The sequence below is a fragment of the Mobula birostris genome, chromosome 8, assembly GCF_030028105.1.
Source record: "Mobula birostris isolate sMobBir1 chromosome 8, sMobBir1.hap1, whole genome shotgun sequence".
In the NCBI taxonomy this organism is placed as follows: Eukaryota; Metazoa; Chordata; class Chondrichthyes; order Myliobatiformes; family Myliobatidae; genus Mobula; species Mobula birostris.
In genome coordinates this window covers 2,748,636-2,772,170 of record NC_092377.1, presented here as the reverse complement: position 1 = coordinate 2,772,170, position 23,535 = coordinate 2,748,636, and the positions used below count along the sequence as shown (strand labels likewise).

The 23,535-nt window shown below is 47.2% G+C and overlaps 1 protein-coding gene across 5 annotated transcripts in view; it reads left to right on the top strand.

Annotated features, from left to right (window-relative positions):
- The window catches only part of LOC140201103 (protein-tyrosine kinase 2-beta-like), a 233,870-nt gene that overhangs the window by 203,346 nt on the left and 6,989 nt on the right, over positions 1-23,535 (top strand). For 2 of the 5 annotated variants that reach the window (XM_072264701.1, XM_072264703.1), the window contains exons 20-30: positions 103-192; positions 2,969-3,173; positions 4,790-4,904; positions 6,528-6,599; positions 9,792-9,914; positions 12,158-12,307; positions 15,474-15,500; positions 16,860-16,884; positions 18,068-18,114; positions 19,636-19,779; positions 22,711-22,791. In XM_072264701.1, coding sequence (XP_072120802.1) covers positions 103-192; positions 2,969-3,173; positions 4,790-4,904; positions 6,528-6,599; positions 9,792-9,914; positions 12,158-12,307; positions 15,474-15,500; positions 16,860-16,884; positions 18,068-18,114; positions 19,636-19,779; positions 22,711-22,791 — 1,079 coding nt within the window. Of the gene's footprint in view, positions 1-102; positions 193-2,968; positions 3,174-4,789; positions 4,905-6,527; positions 6,600-9,791; positions 9,915-12,157; positions 12,308-15,473; positions 15,501-16,859; positions 16,885-18,067; positions 18,115-19,635; positions 19,780-22,710; positions 22,792-23,535 lie in introns of those variants that run through there. The other 3 variants (XM_072264704.1, XM_072264705.1, XM_072264706.1) reach the window with 3 other exon arrangements.

Here is a 23,535-nt window from a genome sequence, read left to right as displayed (position 1 = left end):
CAGCTCCCTCATGTGTCACTGAACCTTGACCCTGGGTGCAAACGGTAACTGCCCTCTTTGTGTGTCACTGTATTACTCATGAACTCTTCATATCTCCCACAGCGTCGGTGACCAGGATGCCAATTAAATGGATGGCCCCGGAGTCCATTAACTTCAGGCGATTTACCTCTGCCAGTGACGTCTGGATGTTTGGTGAGTATGTGCTGCAAGGTCATCTCTCGGGAGTAACCCTTTAGTCTCTGCCCAGAATGAAACCACACAAAAATGCTCTTCGGCCAATCAGTCCCTGCCAGTCTCATCCCCCATCTACAACTGACCCAATTCCCGCATTAGAACCCTGTCCTTCTGAATAACTACTTTGGTTCTGTCTTCACTAAGGAGGACATAAATAATCTTCCGGAAATAGTAGGGGACCGAGGGTCCAGTGAGATGGAGGAACTGAGGGAAATACATGTTAGTAGGGAAGTAGTGTTAGGTAAATTGAAGGGATTAAAAGCAGATAAATCCCCAGGGCCAGATGGTCTGCATCCCAGAGTGCTTAAGGAAGTAGCCCAAGAAATAGTGGATGCATTAGTGATAATTTTTCAAAACTCTCTAGATTCTGGACTAGTTCCTGAGGATTGGAGGGTGGCTAATGTAACCCCACTTTTTAAAAAAGGAGGGAGAGAGAAACCGGGGAATTATAGACCGGTTAGCCTAACGTCGGTGGTGGGGAAAATGCTAGAGTCAGTTATCAAAGATGTGATAACAGCACATTTGGAAAGTGGTGAAATCATTGGACAAAGTCAGCATGGATTTGTGAAAGGAAAATCATGTCTGACGAATCTCATAGAATTTTTTGAGGATGTAACTAGTAGAGTGGATAGGGGAGAACCAGTGGATGTGGTATATTTGGATTTTCAAAAGGCTTTTGACAAGGTCCCACACAGGAGATTAGTGTGCAAACTTAAAGTACATGGTATTGGGAGTAGGGTATTGATGTGGATAGAGAATTGGTTGGCAGACAGGAAGCAAAGAGTGGGAATAAATGGTACCTTTTCAAAATGGCAGGCAGTGACTAGTGGGGTACCACAAGGCTCAGTGCTGGGACCCCAGTTGTTTACAATATATATTAATGACTTAGATGAGGGAATTAAATGCAGCATCTCCAAGTTTGCGGATGACACGAAGCTGGGCGGCAGTGAGGAGGATGCTAAGAGGATGCAGGGTGACTTGGATAGGTTAGGTGAGTGGGCAAATTCATGGCAGATGAAATTTAATGTGGATAAATGTGAAGTTATCCACTTTGGTGGCAAAAACAGGAAATCAGATTATTATCTGAATGGTGGCCGATTAGGAAAAGGGGAGGTGCAACGAGACCTGGGTGTCATTATACACCAGTCATTGAAAGTGGGCATGCAGGTACAGCAGGCGGTGAAAAAGGCGAATGGTATGCTGGCATTTATAGCAAGAGGATTCAAGTACAGGAGCAGGGAGGTACTACTGCAGTTGTAAAGGCCTTGGTGACACCACACCTGGAGTATTGTGTACAGTTTTGGTCCCCTAATCTGAGGAAAGACATTCTTGCCATACATGGAGTACAAAGGAGGTTCACCAGATTGATTCCTGGGATGGCAGGACTTTCATATGATGAAAGACTGGATCGACTAGGCTTATACTTGCTGGAATTTAGAAGATTGAGGGGGGCTCTTATTGAAACATATAAAATTCTAAAGGGATTGGACAGGCTAGATGCAGGAAGATTGTTCCCGATGTTGGGGAAGTCCAGAACGAGGGGTCATAGTTTAAGGATAAAGGGGAAGCCTTTTGGGACCGAGATTAGGAAAAACTTCTTCACACAGAGAGTGGTGAATATGTGGAATTCTTTACCACAGGAAACAGTTGAGTCCAGTTCATTCGCTATATTTAAGAGGGAGTTAGATATGGCCCTTGTGGCTAAAGGGATCAGGGGGTTTGGAGAGAAGGCAGGTACAGGGTTCTGAGTTGGATGATCAGCCATGATCATACTGAATGGCAGTGCAGGCTCGAAGGGCTGAATGGCCTACTCCTGCACCTATTTTCTATGTTTCTATGAATGTGTTTCTGTCTAACTATCTCTGATAGTGAGCAGTTTTGGGCCCCTTATGTAAGATAGAAATGCTGATATTGGCGAGGGTCCAGAGGAGGTTCTGGAACTGAAAGGGTTAATGTATGCAGAGCATGAGAAATTCTGCGAGATGCTGGAAATCTGAGCAACACACTCAAAATGCCGGAGGAACTCAGCCGACCAGGCAGCATCTATGGAAAAGGTACAGTCGACGTTTCAGGTGTTTGATGGCTCTGGGCCTAAAAGAATGAGAGGGATCTCATTGAAACCTATCGAATAATGAAAGGCCTGGATAGAGTGGATGTGGAGGAGGTGTTTCCTATAGTGGGGGATTCGAGGACCAGAGAGCACAGATTCAGAATAGAGGGGAAATTTCTTTAGCCAGAGGGTGATGAATCTGTGGAATTTGTTGCCACAGACAGCTGTGGAGGCCAAGTCATTGAGTAGATTAAAAGCGGAGGCTCATAGGTTCTTGATTAGTTAGGGCGTCACAGGTTACAGGGAGAAGACAGGAGAATGGGGTTGAGAGGGATAGTAAATCAGCCATGATGAAATGGTGGAGCAGACTTGATGGGCTGAATAGTCTAGTATTATGGTTGTGACTGTGCCTGATTCTGCCACCTCCTCCGTTCTAGATATCATCCACTCTCTGTGTGAAGACACTTTACCCTCGGACGGGTGATGTTCTCTTTCACCTGCTGCCCCGTCTCTGGTGGTGGAGGAGGTGGGTGAGGGAAGGGATGTGCAAAGAAAGGTCTGCCCCCGCCCCCAGTGGGGCTGCGACAATGAGCTGTGTTGAGCACACTGGGTAGCTGGTCTGACTACTGCGGGGTGTCTCCTGTCCCCATGGTAACGCTCCACTCCCTCCCTGTTTGTCTGCAGGGGTGTGTATGTGGGAGATCCTCAGCTTCGGGAAGCAACCCTTCTTCTGGTTGGAAAACCGGGATGTCATCGGCGTATTGGAGAGAGGTGACCGTCTGCCGAAGCCAGAGTTGTGCCCCCCAACCCTGTACACCCTGATGGCCCGCTGCTGGGCCTACGAACCACGGGAAAGACCCAAGTTCACCGAGATCGTCTGCTCCTTGAGGTAAGGGTATCTGAGAGTGGGTGAAAAGGAACGGCTGGGTCAGGGAAGGGTTAAACTGAAGGTCCTCGGGGTTGTTCCCGGTGGAATCAGCACAGGACCAGCCGAGAGATAAGCTGGTCCCACCTCTTGTGTATCCGATGCCCAAATAACGATTGCACTCTGAGGAAAATCCAGTCTGACAAAACGTCCCAGACTGGGCAAATTGACCATCTCTCTCTCTCTCTCTATACCTCCTGTTGGATGCTCTCCACAGGGACAGATCCTTGTGGGACACCACTAGTCACAACCCTCCAATATGAATGCACTCCCTCCACCACAACCCTCTACCTTCTGCAAGCAAGCCAATTCTGAATCCACTTGGCCATACTTCCCTGGATCCCATGCCTTCTGACTTTCTGAATAAGCCTACTGTGTGGAACCTCGTCAAATGCCTTACTAAAATCCATATAGACCACATCCACTGCACTATCCTCATCTATATGCCTGGTCACCTCCTTAAAGAACTCTATCAGGCTTGTTAGACACAATCTGCCCTTCACAAAGCCATGCTGACTGTTCCTGATCAGACCATGATTCTCTAAATGCCCATAGATCCTACCTCTAAGAATCTTTTCCAACAGCTTTCCCACCACAGACGTAAGGCTCACTGGTCTATAATTACCCGGACTATCCCTACTACCTTTTTTGATGCTGTCTTCTTAGCGTTTAGCTGAAGTCTAACTTTATTGCATTCAATTTCCACTTTTGTCAGTAGCTGCTGTGCTTCCTCCATCTGGTCAGACAGCAGGACTATGTCATCTGCAAAATCGAGATCTATGAGTGTAACTGGTCTGACCCTTTTGGTTCGCCCTGGTTTTATGGTAAAACCAAGCTTGTCATGATCTTTGGTAGCTTGAATCAGAGCGTAATCAAGGACGATTATAAAGATGTAGGGTGACAGAGTTTCTCCTTGCAGCACACCAGCTAGGAGCTCGAACATTGCTGTTTCTCCCTCTGGTGATACAACTTTCGGCATGGTTTTGGTATAGCTGGACTCTATTGCTCTCAGTAGACGGTCTGGCACTCCGTAAGCTTTCAGGATCTTCAGCATTTTACCTTGGTGAATGGAGTCAAAATCGATGTAAGCAAGCACGGCTGGTAGGTTGTTCTTCTTGACTTCCTCGACGATCCTACGGAGAGCAAGTATTTGCATTCCTCAGTGCACTGAGCTAGAACAAGAGAAAAGAATAGCAGAATAAAGTGTACCAGCTACAGAGAGAGTGCAGTGCGGGTAGACAATAAGTTGCCAAAACACAACAAGGTCAATTGTGAGGTCAAGAGTCCATTTTATCATTCTATGGATCCATTCAAGTCTGATCATAGTGGGGTAGAAGCTGTCCTTGAGCCTGGTGGGACGTGCTTTCAATCTTTTATATATTTTGCCCTATGGGGTGGGGAGAAGGGTGAATTCCCAGGGTGGGTGGTGCTGGCTGTGTTACTGAGGCAGTGAGAAGTGTAGACAGAGTCCGTGGTTTCTGTGACATTCCGTGACTATGAGCAGAGCGAGCCGTGATGCATACGCTTGAGTGACAGGGTCACGTCACCTCACCTCACCGTGTCTCCTTGCCATTCTGTAGTGATGTCCGCCAGATGGAGTTGGTGCAGCGGGAGGAACGCAAGTACTGGACTGAGCGGCGGATGACCACGCGGATCACCGACAGCACGCTGGCTGTCAACGAGCCCCCGCCCAAGGTACAGTCATGGAGACAGGCCCTCATGGCTGCACCAACAACCCACGTACAGTGACCTAGCGGCCAACGTCATGCTTTACAGCGCCAGCGGCTCTCGCTGCGGCCTGTAAGGTGTCTGTATGTTCTCTCAGTGACCATGTGGTTTCCTCTGGGTGCTCCAGTTTCCGCCCACATCCCAAAGACAGATGAGTTAGGGTAGTAAGCTGTGGGCATGATGTGGAATCCCTGCCCCTGAGGCACAGCGTATAGAATGCTACAGCACAGTACAGGCTCTTTGGCCCTTCTAACCTATTCCAGGACCTACATCCACGTGCCTATCTAAGAGTCTCTTAGAAGCCCCTAATGTATCTACCTCTACTACCACTGCTGGCAAAGCACTACACGCACCCACCACTCTCTAATGGATAAAAACTTCTATACTTTCTTCCAATCGCCTTAAAATTATGCCCCCTTGTATTAGCCATTTCTGCCCTGGGAAAAATTCTTTTGTTGTCTACTCAATCTATGCCTCTTATCATCTTGTACAGCCCTATCAAATCACCTCTCATCGTCCTTCACTGCGAAGAGAAAAGTCCTCATTCTCTCATCCTCTCCTCATGAGACATGTTCCCTAATCCAGGCAGTATCCTGGTAGATCTCGTCTGTACCCTCTCTGATCCAGGCAGCATCCTGGTAAATCTCCTCAGCACCCTCTCTAATCCAGGCAACATCCTGGCAAATCTCCTGTGCACGCTCTCTGATCCAGGCAGCATCCTAGTAAATCTCCTCTCTACCCTCTCTGAAGCCTCCACATCCTTCTTATCATGAGGTGACCAACGCTGAACACGATACTCCAAGTGCAGTCTAACCAGGGTTTTATAGAGCTGCAACATTACTTTGCGGCTGAATTCGGTTCCTCAGTGATTGAAGGCCAACACACCACGTGCCTTAACCACCCTATGAATGTGTGGGGCAACTTTGAGGGATCTATAGGCGTGGTCCCCAAGATTCCCCTGTTCCTCCACACTGTTAAGAATCCTTCCATTAACCCTGTATTCTGCCTTCAAATTTGGGCTTTCAAAGTGAACCATTCCACGTTTTCTGGGTTGAACTCCATCTGCCACTTCTCAGCACAGCTCTGCACCTTGTGATTGTCCTGTTGTAATATATGGCAATCTTCTACACTATTGACAACTGCACCAAGTTCCATGTCCTTTGCCACTTCCTCATCCAAATCATTTATAAGCGTCGCAAAGAGCAGGAAAACTAGAATAGATCCCTGTGGAACATTCCTGGTCACCAACCTCCAGGCAGAAAATTCTCTATCTACAAACACACACTGCTTTCTGTGGGCAAACTGATTCTCTATCCACACTTCAAGTGTCCTTGGATCCCATGCCTCCTGACTTTCTGAATGAGTCTACCATGGGGAACCTTGTCAAATGCCTTACCAAAATCCATACCATTAGATATATGTAAAAAAGGGGTGGGTATTTTTGCAAAAAAAAGCAGGCAGAGGGGAATGAGGACAAAGAGGAGGTGAGACCTGGGGGACAGATCAGAGATGATCGTATTACATATTTCACGGATGGAATGGTATCCTACTCACCTATTTTTAAATTGGTTTCAATATTTTCTGTTCCAGCCATCAAGAACAAGAGGATTTGCAAAGAATCCACCTAGAATGGCATTTCTGAATCCGGGGCTTCAGTTCCAAGTAGGTGCCAATGCTGGGGAAGCCTGTTTCGGTGGGTTTACGGGACAGCCCTTCATTGTAAGTGGAAGGCCCAGATCAAGAGGGTTATGGGGCCAGGGTTATGGTCAGGCGGCATTCCATGATACCATAATACATAGGAGCAGGAGTAGGCCATTCGGCCCATTGAGTCTGCTCCACCATTTCATCAATTACCTCTCTCAACACACTCTCCTGCCTTCTCTTTGTAACCTTTGACAGCCTGACTAATCAAGAATCTATCCACCTCCATTTTAAATATATTTAATCATTTGGCCTCCACAGCCTTCAATGGCAATTAATTCCACAGATCTACCACCCCCGGCTGATTAAATTCTGCTGCAACTTTGTTCCAGGGACACACTTCTATTCTGAGGCGTGTCCTTTGGTCCCAAACTCCGCCACTATAGGAAATATCCTCTCCACATTTACTCTTTCTAGGCCTTTCACTGTTCAATAGTTTTCACTGCGATCCCCACTTCTGAAGCACAGCGAGTACAGGCCCAGAGACATCAAATGCTCCCCATTCATTAACCCTTTCATTCTTGAAATGATTCTTCTGGACCCTGTCCAATGCCCAGACCAGTATGATTATGGTGGGCCAGAGATCTGGACTGGTGATGCTCTCTCTGAGATCAGAGGGAGGGGAGTTAAGGCACTGAGATTGTCTTCTCAATTATTTCTCTTGCCCGCAGTTAATATTACCATCAAGCTCCATGCCACATTATCTCAGCTCTTGGAGGTTTGAGGACTTGCTGGAGTGACCCATTTCAGGAGGACGATACTTGAGCAGGGAAGTTCTCCAGGGACACAGTGGTGGATCCTATAGGAACTGTTCACTCTTTGTCTACAAGGGGCTGTCAATGAGGCCTCAACAATAAGTATGGCATAAATTCACCGGAGAGGTTGCTGGACCCAGGGATTATCCTGTGAAGGAAGAGACAGCACACTGTTCAGGGCAAGGCCCTTAACAGTGTTGATGAGCAGAGTGATCTTGGAGTCTAGGTTCATAGTTACCTGAAAGTGGCTACACAGGCTGCTAGGGTGGTTAGGAAGGCTTATGGCATGCTTGCCTTTATTTAGTCAAGACACTGAGTTCAAAAGTCAGGAAGTTAAGTCGCAGTTCTATAAAACTCTAGTTAAGCTGCATCTGCAGTGTTGCATACAGGTCTTGTTTCCCCCTTTATAGGAAGGATGCTGAGGCTGCAGAAGAGGTTCACTGGGATATTATCAGTTTTAGAGGGTGTGTGCTGTAATGAGAGGTTGGACAAACGTGGATTGTTTTCTGTGGATCTGCGGAGGTTGACGGAAGATAGATACACAGAAACATAGAAAACCTGCAGCACAATACAGGCCCTTCGGCCCACAATGCTGTACCGAGTATGTCCTTACAGTATATGTTCAAGTATAGTACCTCTGATAGAGGTTTACAAGATTATGAGAAGCATAGACAGAGTATCTATTTCTCAGGGTTGAAATGTCTTATACAAGAGGGCATGCATTTAAGGCGAGATGAGGTACTTTTAAAGGAAATGTGAGGGGCAATATTTTTCACACAAGAGAGCGGTGAGTGCCTGGAAAGTGATGGTGATAGAGCCAGCTAGATGTGGGGAAAATGGAAGGATGTGGACATTGTGTAGGCAGAAGGGATTGGCCATTTGATTACTCATGTAGTTGGTTCTGTCCAACTGTAAGCCAAAGGGCCTGTTCCTCTGCTGGACTGGTCTATGTCCCATGAAGAGGTTGAGCAGATCCTGTGTCTACTCTGAAGTTTCGGAATGACCGGCTGACTCCTGTTGCTAATTTCCCATGAGGTCTTGATCTCATCTGTATGAGGGGAGGGTTGGAAAGGAAGGAGACAGGCCTGTTGGGCAGTGTGAAGGAAGGAGAAATGGAATAGAGGAAATGAAATGGTGGTGCTGAGGAGATTCACCAAGATGGTTCCGGAGGTGAGGGGTTAGACTATGAGGAAAGATTGAGTCACCTGGGACTGTACTCACTGGAATTCGAAAGAATGAGAGGGAATCTGATAGAAACATATAAAATTATGATATGGATAGATTAGATCAAGGCAGGAAAATTGTTTCCTTTGGTGAGTGAGACGAGAACTGGGGGACAGAGCCTCAAGGTTCGGGGGAATAGATTCAGGATTGAGCTGAGAACATAGAAATTTACAGCACTTTACAGGCCCTTTGGCCCACAATGTTATGCTGACCATGTTATTCACTCTAGAAACTACCTAGAATTTCCCTACTGCATAGCCCTCTATTTTTCTAAACTCCATGTACCTATCTAAGAGTCTCTTAAAAGACCGCATTGCATCCTTCTCTACCACTGTCGCCGGCAGTGCATTCCGCACACCCATCACTCTCCATGTGAAAAACTTAGTCCTGACATCCCCTAAATACCTGCTTCCAAGCACCTTAAAACGATTTCCCTGAGAAGGAACTGTTTTTCCTAGAGAGTAGTGAAACTACAGAATTCACTGCCCAGGGAAGCAGTTGAGGCTTTCTCAATGAAGATGCAGAGATTTCTGCACTGCAGGGGAATTGAAGGTTCTGGGGAAAGGGCGGGTAGCTGGAGTGAGTCCATGGCCAGATTAGCCATGTTCTTATTGAATGGTGGAGCAAGCTCGATGGGCTAAATGGCCACCTCCTGCTCCTAGTCCTGATGTTCTACTGTTATGTGCATCTCAGACGAGGGAGGGAGGGACAGGCCAGCATCTGTCTGATGAGCTGAATGGCCAGCAGTAGCTGAGGTTTTCATGGGATCTGTCTGCCAGGTTTGTAAGATTATGGATCTCTTCACAAACATTCCTCAGACCTTGGAGAAACCTCCCAGACAACAGCGGTGTTGGCCTCTTGTCTTGTTAGTGCTGAGGGCCTAGGCTGCTCCAAGGCCACTTCGAAGTGCCGGAGGAGCAGGGTGGGAGGTTCCACAGGAGAAGGCAGTTCACCGTGTTTTGTCGAACTGCATCCGTCTGTTAGGTCTGTGCTTTACCAGTCCTTGCTTACAGATTCGATGTCAGCCGGACTTCAATGTGGAGGAGAGAGATGACGCTGTGGTCACCTGTTGTCGAGCCACAATGTGCTGGCTCCCCATGCTCCTGTGTGCTTTCTCTGTGTGTCCTGCCTCGTCACTGACTGCTTTGATCTGTGTGTCGTCTGCCTCGCTCAGGTTCCTGAGTCGCTGTGTGCCAGCTCACCTCACATCCCCTGCTCACCCAGTAACGAGGCCCCAGGGGACTCCACAGAGACCAGTCCCGGCCCCACAAAGCCGTTCAGAAGGCTCAGTATGCGGGTAAGCAGCCTGCTTGTGTCTGGACTTGTGTTGCAGTGGTGTGTGTGTGTGTGTGTATACGTGTTGCAGTGGTGTGTGTGTGTGTATATATACGTGTCGTAGTGGTGTGTGTGTCTGTCCGTGTTTGTACGTGTGTGTAGAATGATTAGTTTCATTTGTTACAGGAACATTGAAACATACAGTGAAATGTGTTGTTCGTATCAATGATGGATACGGTCTCAGATACGTGCTGGGACAGCCCGCAGGTGTCACCGCAACTTTGGTGCCAACATAGCATGCCCACGAGTGACCAACTCTAACCCGTATGAGAGGAAACGGGAGCACCCGGAGGAAACCACACAGTCGCGGGGAGAACGTATAAACTCCTTACGGACTGCGTTTGGAATTGAACTCCGATCACCGGAGCTGCTATGCGCTGCACTTATCGTATCACCCGTGTGAGTGTGAGTGTGGGTGCACATCAAAGATCAAGGGTCAATTTTATTTGCCATGTACATTTACCTGCATGAGGAGTTTGCTAGGGTGTGTCAGTCAGGGTACAACATACAACAAAAATCAACTACATTCAATCATTATAATGATTTGTATAAAAAATAAAGTAATTGACAATAATGGTAACAGTAATTGTCAAACCAGCCTTCTGCCACGTCCCCTGAAATTAGAGATGGTGAAGCAGGTGTTTGGCACATGTGCCTTCACTGGATAGGGTACTGAGTTCACACACACACACACACACAGTTCTGATACAGCTGTACGAGGCATTGGCAAGGCCACATTTGGACTGGCATGTACAGTCTGGTTGCTCAACGACAGAAAGGCTATCATCAGGTTGGAGAGGATGTAGAAGAGATTCCCAAGGATGTAATAGGACTGCAGGCTGAAGCTGTAGGGAGGGGCTTGACGGGTTGGGACATGATTCCCTGGGCAGATGAAGCTGAGGGGTGATCTTATTAAAATTATTAGGGGATACATTGGACAGTCAGAGTTTCTTCCACAGGGTCAGGAAGTAAGAAAACACAGGACATAGATTAAAGATGAGAGAGGACACACCTAAACTCCGAGTGGGGCATTTTTCACACGGAAGGGAGTGGGAATATGCAATTGTAATTGGTTTATTCAAAGATTAGAAAGTCCATTTACATTAATAGACAAAAAAAAACAAAGTGCAAAAGAAGACAAACGGTGCTAATAAAATAATACTGAGAAGAGGGGTTGTAATTGAAAACAAGAGAAGATGCTGGAAATCCAAGCAAGACACACAAAGTGCCGGAGGAACTCAGCAGGCCAGGCAGCATCTATGGAGAAGAGTAAAGCTGAGACCATTCAGCAGGATAGGAGCAGGGCTCTTCCACAGACGCTGCCTGGCCTGCAGAGTTCATCCAGCATTTTGTGTGTGCTACAGGGGTTGTAATGGATCCTTGAAGGTGACTCTGAATCAGACTTAGAATCAGCTTTAACGTCATCAGAATATATTGTAAAATTTGTAGTGGTGCGGCAGCTGGACATGGCAAGACATAACAATAAAATCTATAAATTACAATAAGTACAAATAAAAATTATATTTAAATAAGCAATACAAAAGAAAGGGAAAAACCAGCGAGGTAAATCTGATGATACATGGCAAGAAGTTGTTACTGAAATACTGAGTGTGGAGCCTCAGTCTCCGGTACAATGGTAGCAGTGAGAAGAGGGCTTGTCCAGGGAGATGGGGGCCCATAATGTTGGATGAGCATTACGCAGTAAGTTCAGGGTAGGGACTAGATATCCAAACAAGGTAGTGGTGAGTGGTGAACAACAGAGTAGAAGTAAGAGTTGACCACAGAGAAATGGTGACAGGTTACCCACAGAGCCGTGGCGAGTGTTTACCCACAGAGACGTGGGGAGTGTTTACCCACAGAGACGTGGGGAGTGTTTACCCACAGAGACGTGGGGAGTGTTTACCCGCAGAGTCGTGGGGAGTGTTTACCCGCAGAGTCGTGGGGAGTGTTTACTCACAGAGACGTGGTCAGTGTTTTCACAAAGAGTCATGGTCAGTGTTTACCCACAGAGTAGTAATAAGTTGTTTTCCACACCTATACATCTGGTTTAGACACCTGCATCATATGAACATTTGCACTTATCCATCTTCTACGTTACACATCATTCAAGGTCCTTCTCCTCATTCTAATTTTTCAAAGGAGCACCGAGATTGTTGGCCCCCAGCATTTCAGACTGAATCTGACCATACCTCCCTGTTTCTTTAGGAAGCGGATTTCATCGGAGAGATTAACAACAAGGAAGATACGCAGAGACTGTGGGAGTTGGAACAAGCCAAACTGCAGGAGAGGATCAAACAGCAGCAACGGGAAATGGCAGAGGACAGGAAGTGGCTGGAGAAGGAGGAGAAGCTGCTGGTAAGGCACCCACATAATCACACCACTCTCCCATTTGGCTGCTCCCCTCCATAGTGTTGTAGAGAAACAAGCCCTTCAGCTCATGCCAAACACTAATATGCCTCGTCCCATCACCCTACCTATACCATAGTCCTCCATGTCCCTACCATCCATTAACCTATCCACATTTCTCTTGCATTTTGAAATCGATCTCCACATCCACCGCTTCCACTGGCAGCACGTTCCACACTCTCACGACCCCCTGAGTGAAGACGTTTTCCCTCAAGTTCCCCTTAAACTGTGTACTTTTCACTCTTAACCTCTGACCTTTCGTTGTTGTCCCACTCAACCTCAGTGGAAAACGCCTGGCTGGATTTACCCCAACTATACCCCTCATGATTTTATATACCTCTATCAAATCTCCCCTCATTCCCTTACAACCCAGGGAATAAAGTCCAAACCTTTTGAACCTTTCCCTGTACCTCAGGTCCTCAAATCCCGGCAACATCCTTGTTAACTTTCTCTGCACTCTTTCCATCTCATTTACATCTTTCCTGTAGGTCAGTGATCAGAAGAGCACACAGCACTCCAAATTCGGACTCACCAACATCTTATGCAACTTCAACATAACATCCCATCTCCTGTATTCAATACATTGATTCAGAAAGACCAATGTGCTAATAATTCTCTTTACAACCCCTTCTACCTGTGTCACCACTTTTAAGAAATTATTTTAATACAGTATGGAATAGGCCCTTCAGATCAAACACACCCTACTCTCCAGCAACCCAGGGGTTCAGATCGAACACACCCCACTGCCCGGCAACCCAGAGGTTCAGATCAAACACACCCCACTCTCCAGCAACCCAGGGGTTCACATCAAACGCACCCCACTGTCCAGCAACCCAGGGGAGATCAAACACACCCTACTGTCCAGCAACCCAGAGGTTCAGATCAAACACACCCCACTCTCCAGCAACCCAGAGGTTCAGATCAAACACACCCCACTGCCCAGCAACCCAGGGGTTCAGATCAAACACACCCCACTGTCCAGCAACCCAGGGGTTCAGATCAAACACACCCCACTGTCCAGCAACCCAGGGGTTCAGATCGAACACACCCCACTGCCCATAACCCAGGGGTTCAGATCAAACACACCCCACTGCCCAGCAACCCAGGGGTTCAGATCAAACACACCCCACTCTCCAGCAACCCAGGGGTTCAGATCAAACACACCCCACTCTCCAGCAACCCAGGGGTTCAGATCAAACACACCCCACTGCCCAGCAACCCAAGGGTTCAGATCAAACACACCCCACTGTCCAGCAACCCAGGGGTTCAGATCAAACACACCCCACTCTCCAGCAACCCAGAGGTTCAGATCAAATACACCCCACTGTCCAGCAACCCAAGGGTTCAGATCAAACACACCCCACTCTCCAGCAACCCAGAGGTTCAGATCAAACACACCCCACTCTCCAACAACCCAGGGGTTCAGATCGAACACACCCCACTGCCCGGCAACCCAGGGGTTCAGATCAAACACACCCCACTGCCCAGCAACCCAGAGGTTCAGATCGAACACAACACAGTGCCCAGCAACCCGGGGATTTTTTCCCAGGGGTGAAATGGCTAACATGAGAAAGCACAGTTTTAAGGTGCTTGGAAGTAGGTAGAGAGGAGATGTCAGGGGTAACTTTTTTACGCAGAGAGTAGTGGGTACGCGGAATGGGCTGCCGGCGACGGTGGTGGAGGTGGATACGATAGGGTCTTTTAAGAAACTCCTGGATAGGTGCATGCAGCTTAGAAAAATAGAGGGCTATGTGTAACCCTAGGTAATATCTAAAGTAAGTTCATGTTCAGTACAGCATTGTGGGCCGAAGGGCCTGTATTGCGCTGTAGGTTTTCTATGTTTCTATGTAATCCACCTATTTAACCAAGCCTAATATCACAGGACAATTTGCAATGACCAATTAACCTACTAACTGGTATGTTTCGGACTGTGGGATGAAACCAGAACACTCGGTCACAGGGAGACTGTGCAAACTCCTTGTAGACAGCAGTGGAACTGAACTCCGAAATCCAGTGGCCCTGCTGTAATAGCGTTGTGCTAACCACTACACAACCTGTAGAACTGTATTCCTGATCCCGCTGTCCTACTGCCAAGGTCCTCAGTGGCATACTGTTCATTGTGTAAGTCCTACCCTGGTTTGTCTTCTCAAAGTACAACATCTCACACTTGCCATTTCTCAGCCTGTTTCACCAGCTGGTCCGATCCTGCTGCAAGCTTTGATAGTCTTCTTCACTGTCTACTAAACCCCAACTATAAGACCATAGGAGCAGAATTAGGCCCTCTGGCCCATCTCTGTCATTGCATTATGGCTGAATCTCATTGCGAGATCTGACTCTGAGGCAGTGGGTGGAACAATCCTGATGGAAGACAATGGGCAAAGGTGTTGGGAAGACTCTGGACCTTCTAGAACATAGAACACCTCTGTCATGACATCTCTCACCCTCCTTCACCAATACTCACTCAAACTTTCCTCATGAGACATGCTGGCAACATCCCTCAGTGAACCTCCTCTGCAGCCTCCCTAAGGCAAAGTTTAAAGTTAACTATTCTACATATTATCCCTGGGTGATGGCTCACTTTGACTTCAGAAGTAGCTAAAATGATCTTGTTCTGGATTGTCAAACAGATAAATCCAGGGATAGTCCTGAGCACCTTCTTAAAACCAGATTGTTCTTCTTCAGGCCAAGAAGTTTATAAGGTTATAAGAAGGGTAGAGAGAGCAGACAGACAGTATCTTTCTCCCAGAGTTGAAATGTCTAATACCAGAGGATTGCATTTTAGGTGAGGGGGGTAATTTGAAAGAAGATTTGAGAGGCAGTTTTTTTTAACAGAGATTGGTGGGTGCCTGGAATGCTGTGCCTGGGGTGGCGGTAGAGGGAGATACATTAGAGACTTCTAAGTGGCGTTTAGCAAGGCACATGGATGTGAGGAAATTGGAAGGATATGGACATTGTGTAGGGAGAAGGAATTAGTTTAGCTGGCCATTGAATTATTAATTTACTTGGCTTGGCACAACATTGTGGGCTGAAGAGCCTTTTCCTGTGCTGTGCTGTTCGATGTTCTATTGTCTTGTCCCTCTGTTTGAATTCACTCTCGTTCTTCTCTCTCTCCTAGGCTCCGAATGACAGCCAGTCACAAAATGTAAGGCCTTCTTCTTCAATGGCACCTGCTTTCAAAGTAAATGCATATCTATGTGTGAATGATGGCAGGTTTTACCCTGCACCCACTGAGACTGTCCTCACTGTGCCAACTAAACCTTTCACAGTTCAGGGGTGTGTCGCCGGGAATACATCGAAACCTTCGAGCCTGCACCGCCATTTATTATGATCGTGGCTGATCATCCAACTCAGAACCCTGCCCCAGCCTTCCCTCCATACCCCCTGATCCCCGTAGCCACAAGGGCCATATCTAACTCCCTCTTAAATATAGCCAATGAACTGGCCTCAACTGTTTCCTGTGGCAGAGAATTCCACAGATTCACCACTCTCTGTGTGAAGAAGTTTTTCCTAATCTCGGTCCTAAAAGGCTTCCCCTTTATCCTCAAACGGGCCCCTTGTTCTGGACTTCCCCAACATCGGGAACAATCCTCCTGCATCTAGCCTGTCCAATCCCTTTAGGATTTTATACGTTTCAATCAGATCCCCCCTCAATCTTCTAAATTCCAACGAGTACAAGCCTAGTTCATCCAGTCTTTCTTCATATGAAAGTCCTGCCATCCCAGGAATCAATCTAGTGAACCTTCTTTGTACTCCCTCTATGGCAAGGGTGTCTTTCCTCAGATTAGGGGACCAAAACTGCACACAATACTCCAGGTGTGGTCTCACCAAGGCCTTGTACAACTGCAGTAGTACCTCCCTGCTCCTGTACTCAATGTCACACAAAGGTTGCTCGCCCTTAAATCGCCAGTCAGTTCCACAAACCTCTTGTAAGAAACCGTCAAAAGTCAAAGTAAATTTATTATCAAAGTGTGTGTGTGTGTCACCATATACTCTGGGATTCATTTACTACAAAATGATGAAATATAATCAAATGGAGTTTAAACGATACCTACCAAAGACTGACAAACAACCAAAGTGTGAAAGAAGACAAATTGTGCATATTAACCAAACAACTAAACAATTGTGCAACTGATCAGCAAACATTTCCACAACCAAACGATTGTGCGAATAAGCCAAACAACCAAAGTATGAAACAAGGAAACTGAGCAAACAACTTGAAGGCCTATACAGCTCATAGTCTCAATATTATTATCGATTTATTTATCATTTGCATGATTTATCTTCTTTTGCACATTGGTTGTTTGTCAGTCTTTTTGGTGTATAGTTCTGATAATTGCCCGTGACAATTGCCAAGGTGATAACTCCTGAGGTGATGATTGCCGAGGTGACGATTGCCAAGGTGACGATCACTGGTGGGACAATTACGATGGTGATGACTGCTGAGGTGACAGCTCATAAAGTAACAGTTGATGAATTAATGTGTCTGTGTTTTTCTCCTCAGGAGAGTGACCAGGAGACATGTTACAGTGAGTACCAGTTTCACGGGTGATCTGTCCTATGTGACAGTCCGCAGACATTAACTACACACATGTTGTGCTGAAATGGGTTTGTCATGTTCCTAGTCCCCCATCATACCTTGTTCCCAATACCAAAACCTCCTTTCTGTTCCTAATCTCAATCCCACCCTTACATCCAATTCCATTCAAATTCCCATCCCCACACCACATTCCCACTCCTGCTCCCAATCCCATTTCCAAACCCTACTTCCTGGTTGCAATCACATTCCCAAACCCCACTTCCTGGTTCCAATCCCATTCTGAAACACACTTCCTGGTCCTACTCCTATTCCCAAACCCCACTTCCTCGGACCAATCCCATTCCCAAAAATGCTTTCTGTTACGAAACCCATACACATGCCCATTCCTCATCCCATACCCAATCCTCCTTCCTGCTCCCAATCCAATTCACACTCCCATTGGTTATCCATTCCCAATCCTCATTCTTGATCCCAAACCCAATGCCAAACTACCTTCCCAATCATAACTCAATAACTCTTCCTTTTCCCAACGCCATCCCAGACCGCTCCAACCCTGATCCAACACCTCCGGTCTGTTCTGAAACATTTTCCAGTTGTAATGAAGACATTTGTAAGCCATTCTTAAAAGTTTGGAGTAGGGTCCTGGATCTAAAATGTCCGACTTCAGGAATTCGGAATTGCCTGGGTCCCATCGTGGAGGTGATGTCCGTCAGAAGAATCTCTGTCTCAGGATGTTGGAGTGGTAGAGCCAGGGAATGAATACGCAACATGAAACTGGCACTGAGAAACCCTGTTCTGTAGACCAGGATTAGGGATTGGGTAACACCAAAACCCCGGTGTGTAGACTGGGATTAGGGATTGGAATACAGAGTGGAAAACTGGCACATAGGAACCCCCAGCCGGGGGGGGGGGGGGGGGGGGGGGCGCGGTGGAAGCAGACCTGGAACAGAGATCAGCGTATACAGTGGGAAACTGACACACAGAAACCCCTGGGTTGTGTGTGTTTGTGTGCAGTGAGTGTGTGTGTCAATGTGTGTTTGTGTGCATTTTCTGTGTGTGTGTGTCTTTGTGCGAGTGGTGAGTGTGTGTGTTTTCTTTGTGGGTGTGTTAATATGTGTTTGAGTGTGCTTGTTACTGTCGGTGTAGACTGATTTCATTGACTCTCTTTACAGCAGAGTTCACAGTGGCCCCAGAGAAACCCCCAAGGAAGAACCCTCCGGTGAGTGCCTGGAACGAAGCATGTGTATTCTACACACAGAACAGGAACAGGCCCTGAGGCTCACAGTGGTGGGCTCAACTAATTAGTGAGATATTTAATTACTGCTTCAAACAAATCTCTTCTGCCTAAACAATGTCCATCTCCCTGCATTCTCTACCTATCCACGTGTGCAGAACTAGAATATAAAAACAAGGATGTAATGCTGAGGCTTTACAAAGCACTGGTGAGGCTTCACTGGGGATACTGTGAGCAGGTTTGGGTACCTTATCTAAGAAGAGCTGTACCGAAACTGGAGAGGGTTCCAAAGAAGTTCACGAAAATGTTTCCGGGATTGAATGGCTTGTCATATGAAGAGCGTTTGATAACTCTGGCCCTGTATTCACTGGAATTCAGAAGAATGAGGGGTGACCTCATTGAAACCTATCGAATGGTGAAAGGCCTTGATAGAGTGGATGTGGAGAGGATGTTTCCGAATGGAGATGAGAAGGTGTTTCTTTAGCCAGTGAGTAGTGAATTTGTGGAATTCATTGCCATAGGCAGCTGTAGAGGCTGGGTCTTTACCTTCACCTAAGGTAGAGATTGATAGATTCTTGATTGGTCAGGGCATGAAGGGATATGGGGAGAAGGCAGGAGATTGGGGCTGAGAGGAAAATTCGATCAGCCATGATGAAATGGCGGAGCAGACTTAATGGACCAGATGGCCTAATTCTGGTCCTATATCTTGTGGTCTTACAATGTCTTTCTAAACAGCCTCTTAAATGTCTCTAATGTATCTATGCCATGCAGTGCACTCACCACTCTTTGCATTTAAAAAAAACTTGCCCCTCACATCTCCTTTGAGGTTAACCCCTCTCACCCTAAATGCATGCCCTCTGGTATTACCTGGGGAAAAGATACTGTCTGTCTACTCTATTTCTCTCATAATCTTATCAACCTCCATCAGATCCCCTCTCAGCCTCTGCCACTCCAGAGTAAACAACCCAACATCTTACTGGAATACAAAATGAGCAGGGAATGGAGGGAAGTGGACTTTGTGCAGGCAGAGGGGAATTTGATTACTAATTTAATTGCTCCATCACAACATTGTGTAACACAAACTGTTCCCCATCTCTGTGTCCCACTCTACATCTCTGTGTCCATCTCCCCGTCTCTGTGTCCATCTCCCCGTCTCTGTGTCCATCTCCCCGTTTCTGTGTCCATCTCCCCATCTCTGCGTCCCACTCCTCATGTCACCCTCCCCCATCTGTGTCCCCTCTCCCCCTGTCAGCCCTCCCCATCTCTGTGTCCCTCTCCCCATCTCTGTCCACCTCAACATCTCTATGTCCCCTCGTCCCCTCTCCCTCTCTGTCCCATTCCCCATCTGTGTCCCCTTCCCCCTCTGTGTCCCCTCTCCCACCGCAAAATACTCAAAAGGTCTGATCCCTCACATTGAACCCCTCCCACCACTATCATTGTCCGCTAGAATGCTGACCAAACCTTGGTCTGGCCGATCAAAAACCCTTCTGTGCTTTGCAACCCTAGCCAATCCAGGCCGCTCCAACAGCCAACCTGGACCGGACTGATGACAAGGTCTACCCGTTGGTGATGGAACTGGTGAAGGCCGTGCTGCATCTGAAGAACCAGGTTTACCAGCTGCCAACTGATGAGTACGTCCACCTGGTGAAGGTGAGGGCTGGTGGCACGTCTCCACACAGAGAGATCCTCAGACCTGTAGAATATCAATGAGGACGGGAGAGGTTCCGGAGGATTGGAGGGTTGCAGATGTTGTTCCCTTATTCAAGCAAGGGAGTAGGGATAGCCCAGGAAATTTTAGACCAGTGAGTCTTACTTCAGTGGTTGGTAAGTTGATGGAAAAGATCCTGAGTGGCAGGATTTATGAACATTTGGAGAGGCATAATATGATTAGGAATAGTCAACATGGCTTTGTCAAAGGCAGGTCATGCCTTACGAGCCTGATTGAAATTTTTTAAGGATGTGACAAAACACATTGATGAAGGTAGAGCCATAGACGTAGTGCTTATGGATTTCAGCAAGACATTTGATAAGGTACCCCAGGCAAGGCTTATTGAGAAAGTAAGGAGGAATGGGATCCAAGGGAACATTGCTTTGTGGATCCAGAACTGGCTTGCCCACAGAAGGCAAACAGTGGTTGTAGACGGGTCATATTCTGCATGGAGGTTGGTGACCAGTGGTGTGCCTCAGGGATCTGTTCTGGGACCCCTACTCTTTGTGATTTTTATAAATGAACTGGATAAGGAAGTGGAGGGATGGGTTAGTAAATTTGCTGATGACCCAAAGGTTGGGTGTGTTGTGGATAGTGTGGAGGGCTGTCAGAGGTTACAGCGGGATATCAATAGGATGCAAAACTGGGCTGAGAAGTGGCAGGTGGAGTTCAACCCAGATAAGTGTGAGGTGGTTCATTTTGGTAGGTCAGATATGATAGCACAATATAGCATAAATGAAAAGACTCTTGGCAGTGTGGAGGATCAGAGGGATCTTGGGGTCCAAGTCCATAGGACACTCAAAGCTGCTGCGCAGATGACTCTGTTTAAGAAGGCATACGGTGCATTGGCCTTCATCAACCGTGGGATTGAATTTAAGAGCCGAGAGGTAATGTTGCAGCTATATAGGACCGTGGTCAGACCCCACTTGGAGTACTGTGCTCAGTTCTGGATCATCTCACTACAGGAAGGATGTTGAAACCATTAGTAAGGGTGCAGAGGAGATTTACAAGGATGTTACCTGGATTGGGGAGCATGCCTTATGAGAATAGGTTGAGTGAACTTGGCCTTTTCTCCTTGGAGTGACGGAGGATGAGAGGTGACCTGATAGAGGTGTATAAGATGATGAGAGGCATTGATTGTGTGGATAGTCAGAGGCTTTTTCCCAGGACTGAAATGGCTAACATGAGAGGGCACAGTTTTAAGGTGCTTGGAAGTAGGTTCAGAGGAGATGTCAAGGTAAGTTTTTTATGCAGAGAGCAGTGAGTGCGTGGAATGGGCTGCTGGCGACGGTGGTGGAGGCAGATACGATAGGGTCTTTTAAGAGACTCCTGGATAAGTACATGGAGCTTAGAAAAATAGAGGGCTATGGGTAACCCTAGGTAATTTCTAAAGTAACTGTATGCTCGGCACAGTATTGTGGGCCGAAGGGCCTGTATTGTGCTGTACGTTTTCTATGTTTCTATGTCTGTCTCAGCCTAAAATGTTGAATATCTATTAATTTCCATCGACGCTGCCGGACCTGCTAAGTTCCTCCAGCATTTTGTGTTTGGAGTATCATCAGCTGGGTTATTTTTCATTGGGTGAACTTGTGGATCCAGGTAACTGAGTTGACAAGAAAAGAGATTTGGCAGGACCCCAGGCTATCAAGAAGGCAAGTGGAATGCTGGCCTTCATTGCGAGGGCAATTAAATTTTAAGAGCAGGGCGGTTATACTGCAACTGTACAGAGTACTGGTGAGGCCGCATCTGGAGTACTGTGTGCAGTTCTGGTCTCTTTACTTGAGGAAGTATAGACTGGCTTTGGAGGTGGCGCATAGGTTCACCAGGTTGATTTCAGAGATGAGGGGGTTAGACTATGCGGAGAGATTGAGTCTCCTGGGACTGTACCTGCCAGAATTCAGAAGATGAGAGGAGATCTTATAGAAACATATATAGGCATCCGTTAGTCTCCAGGTTTCTAGGGCGTCGGCCTTGGCAAGGTTGTATGGAAGACCAGCAGTTGCCCATGCTGCAAGTCTCCCCTCTCCACGCCACCGATGTTGTCCAAGGGAAGGGCACTAGGGGGCCGATACAACTTGGCACCGTGTCATTACAGAGCAATGTGTGGTTAAGTGCCTTGCTCAAGGACACAACACGCTGCCTCAGCTGAGGCTCGAACTAGCAACCTTCAGATCACTAGACTGACACCTTAACCATTTGGCCACGCGCCAACACATAGAAACATATAAAATTATGATAGGGATAGATAAGATAGAGGCAGGAAAGTTGTTTCCACTGGTAGGTGAGACGAGAACTAGGGGACATGGCCTCAAGATTCGGGGGAATAGATTTAGGATGGAGATGAGGAGGAACTGCTTTTCCCAGAGAGTGGTGAATCTGTGGAATTCTCTGCCCAAAGAAGCAGTGGAGGCTACCTCAGTAAATATATTTAACAAAAGGTTGGATAGATTTTTACATAGTAGGCAGATTAAGGGTTATGGAGAAAGGGCAGGTAGGTGGAGATGAGTCCATGGCCAGACCAGCCATGATCTTATTGAATGGTGGAGCAGGCTCGACGGGCCAGATGGCCAACTCCTGCTCCTATTCGTTATGTTCTAATGTTTATTCCCTAAAGCGTAGGAGAATGTGGGGAGATTTGATAGAGGCATACAAAATTATGAGGGGTATACATAGGGTAAATGCAAGCAGGCTTTTTTTTTTTGCTGAGATTGGCTGAGACTAGAAATAGAGGTCATGGGTTAAGGGTAAAAGGTAGAATATTTGAGGAGAACATGAATGGGACCTTCACTCAGAGAATGGAACAAGTGGTGGATGTGAGTTCTTTCAGTGTTGTACCTTTCCATAAACCCTGATATTCTCCTTCCTGCATCCAGACAGTGGGGATGAAACTTCGCCAACTGACCAGCAGTGTGGACGAGCTCCTGCCAAAACTGCCCGCCTCATCCCGGACAGAGGTGAGTTCCCAGCTGCAACTCGTTTTTTTAACAATCTGAGAACTCACTTTGTTCACAATCATTTTAAAAACCTTTGATACTGATGCACCATCAATAACTGCAGAAGACTGGAAGTAGAGTAAATACTGAGAGGCTTTTATTAGCAGTAAAAGATGATCTCCACCATGCTAAGTATCTGCCCCTGGACTGAGAAGGAGGAGCAGTGACACAATCGCCTTTATTTCAGGAGTCTGTGGGAGGAGCCATAGGAGCAGTCAGCAGAGGGGTGTGTCCAGACAGCTAACCCAGTGACAACATATATATATAGTTTACCACAGATACACATCCTCGTAACCAGAGAGGCAGGAAAGAGGAGCAGATGTGTACTGGTGCTAGGTGAAGTAAACCCACACACGATGCAGGGGCATTAGCTGGCGCACTGACCATCCTCCTTGCTGCTGGAGTGTTGGGGTGAGCCCTCAGCTGGAGGAGAACACCCTCCGCCTCACCCAGGCTGACGTAGCCCTGTCTCCCTTCCAACCTTCCCCCAACCACAATCTTCCCGTCCAAAGTGGGAATCTTTACTCAGCAATGCTCCTCATCCCAATTTCTGACCAGCCCAGTTGCAGACCTCATTCCTACTCTGCACAGGGACAGAAGGAGGGGTGAGAAGACGTGACAGGGTGGGAGACTGCTTGGCCCGATCAGTCCCTACTAACCCTCATTCCAGCTTTGCAGCTATGACTAGCCACACAACACCTCCGA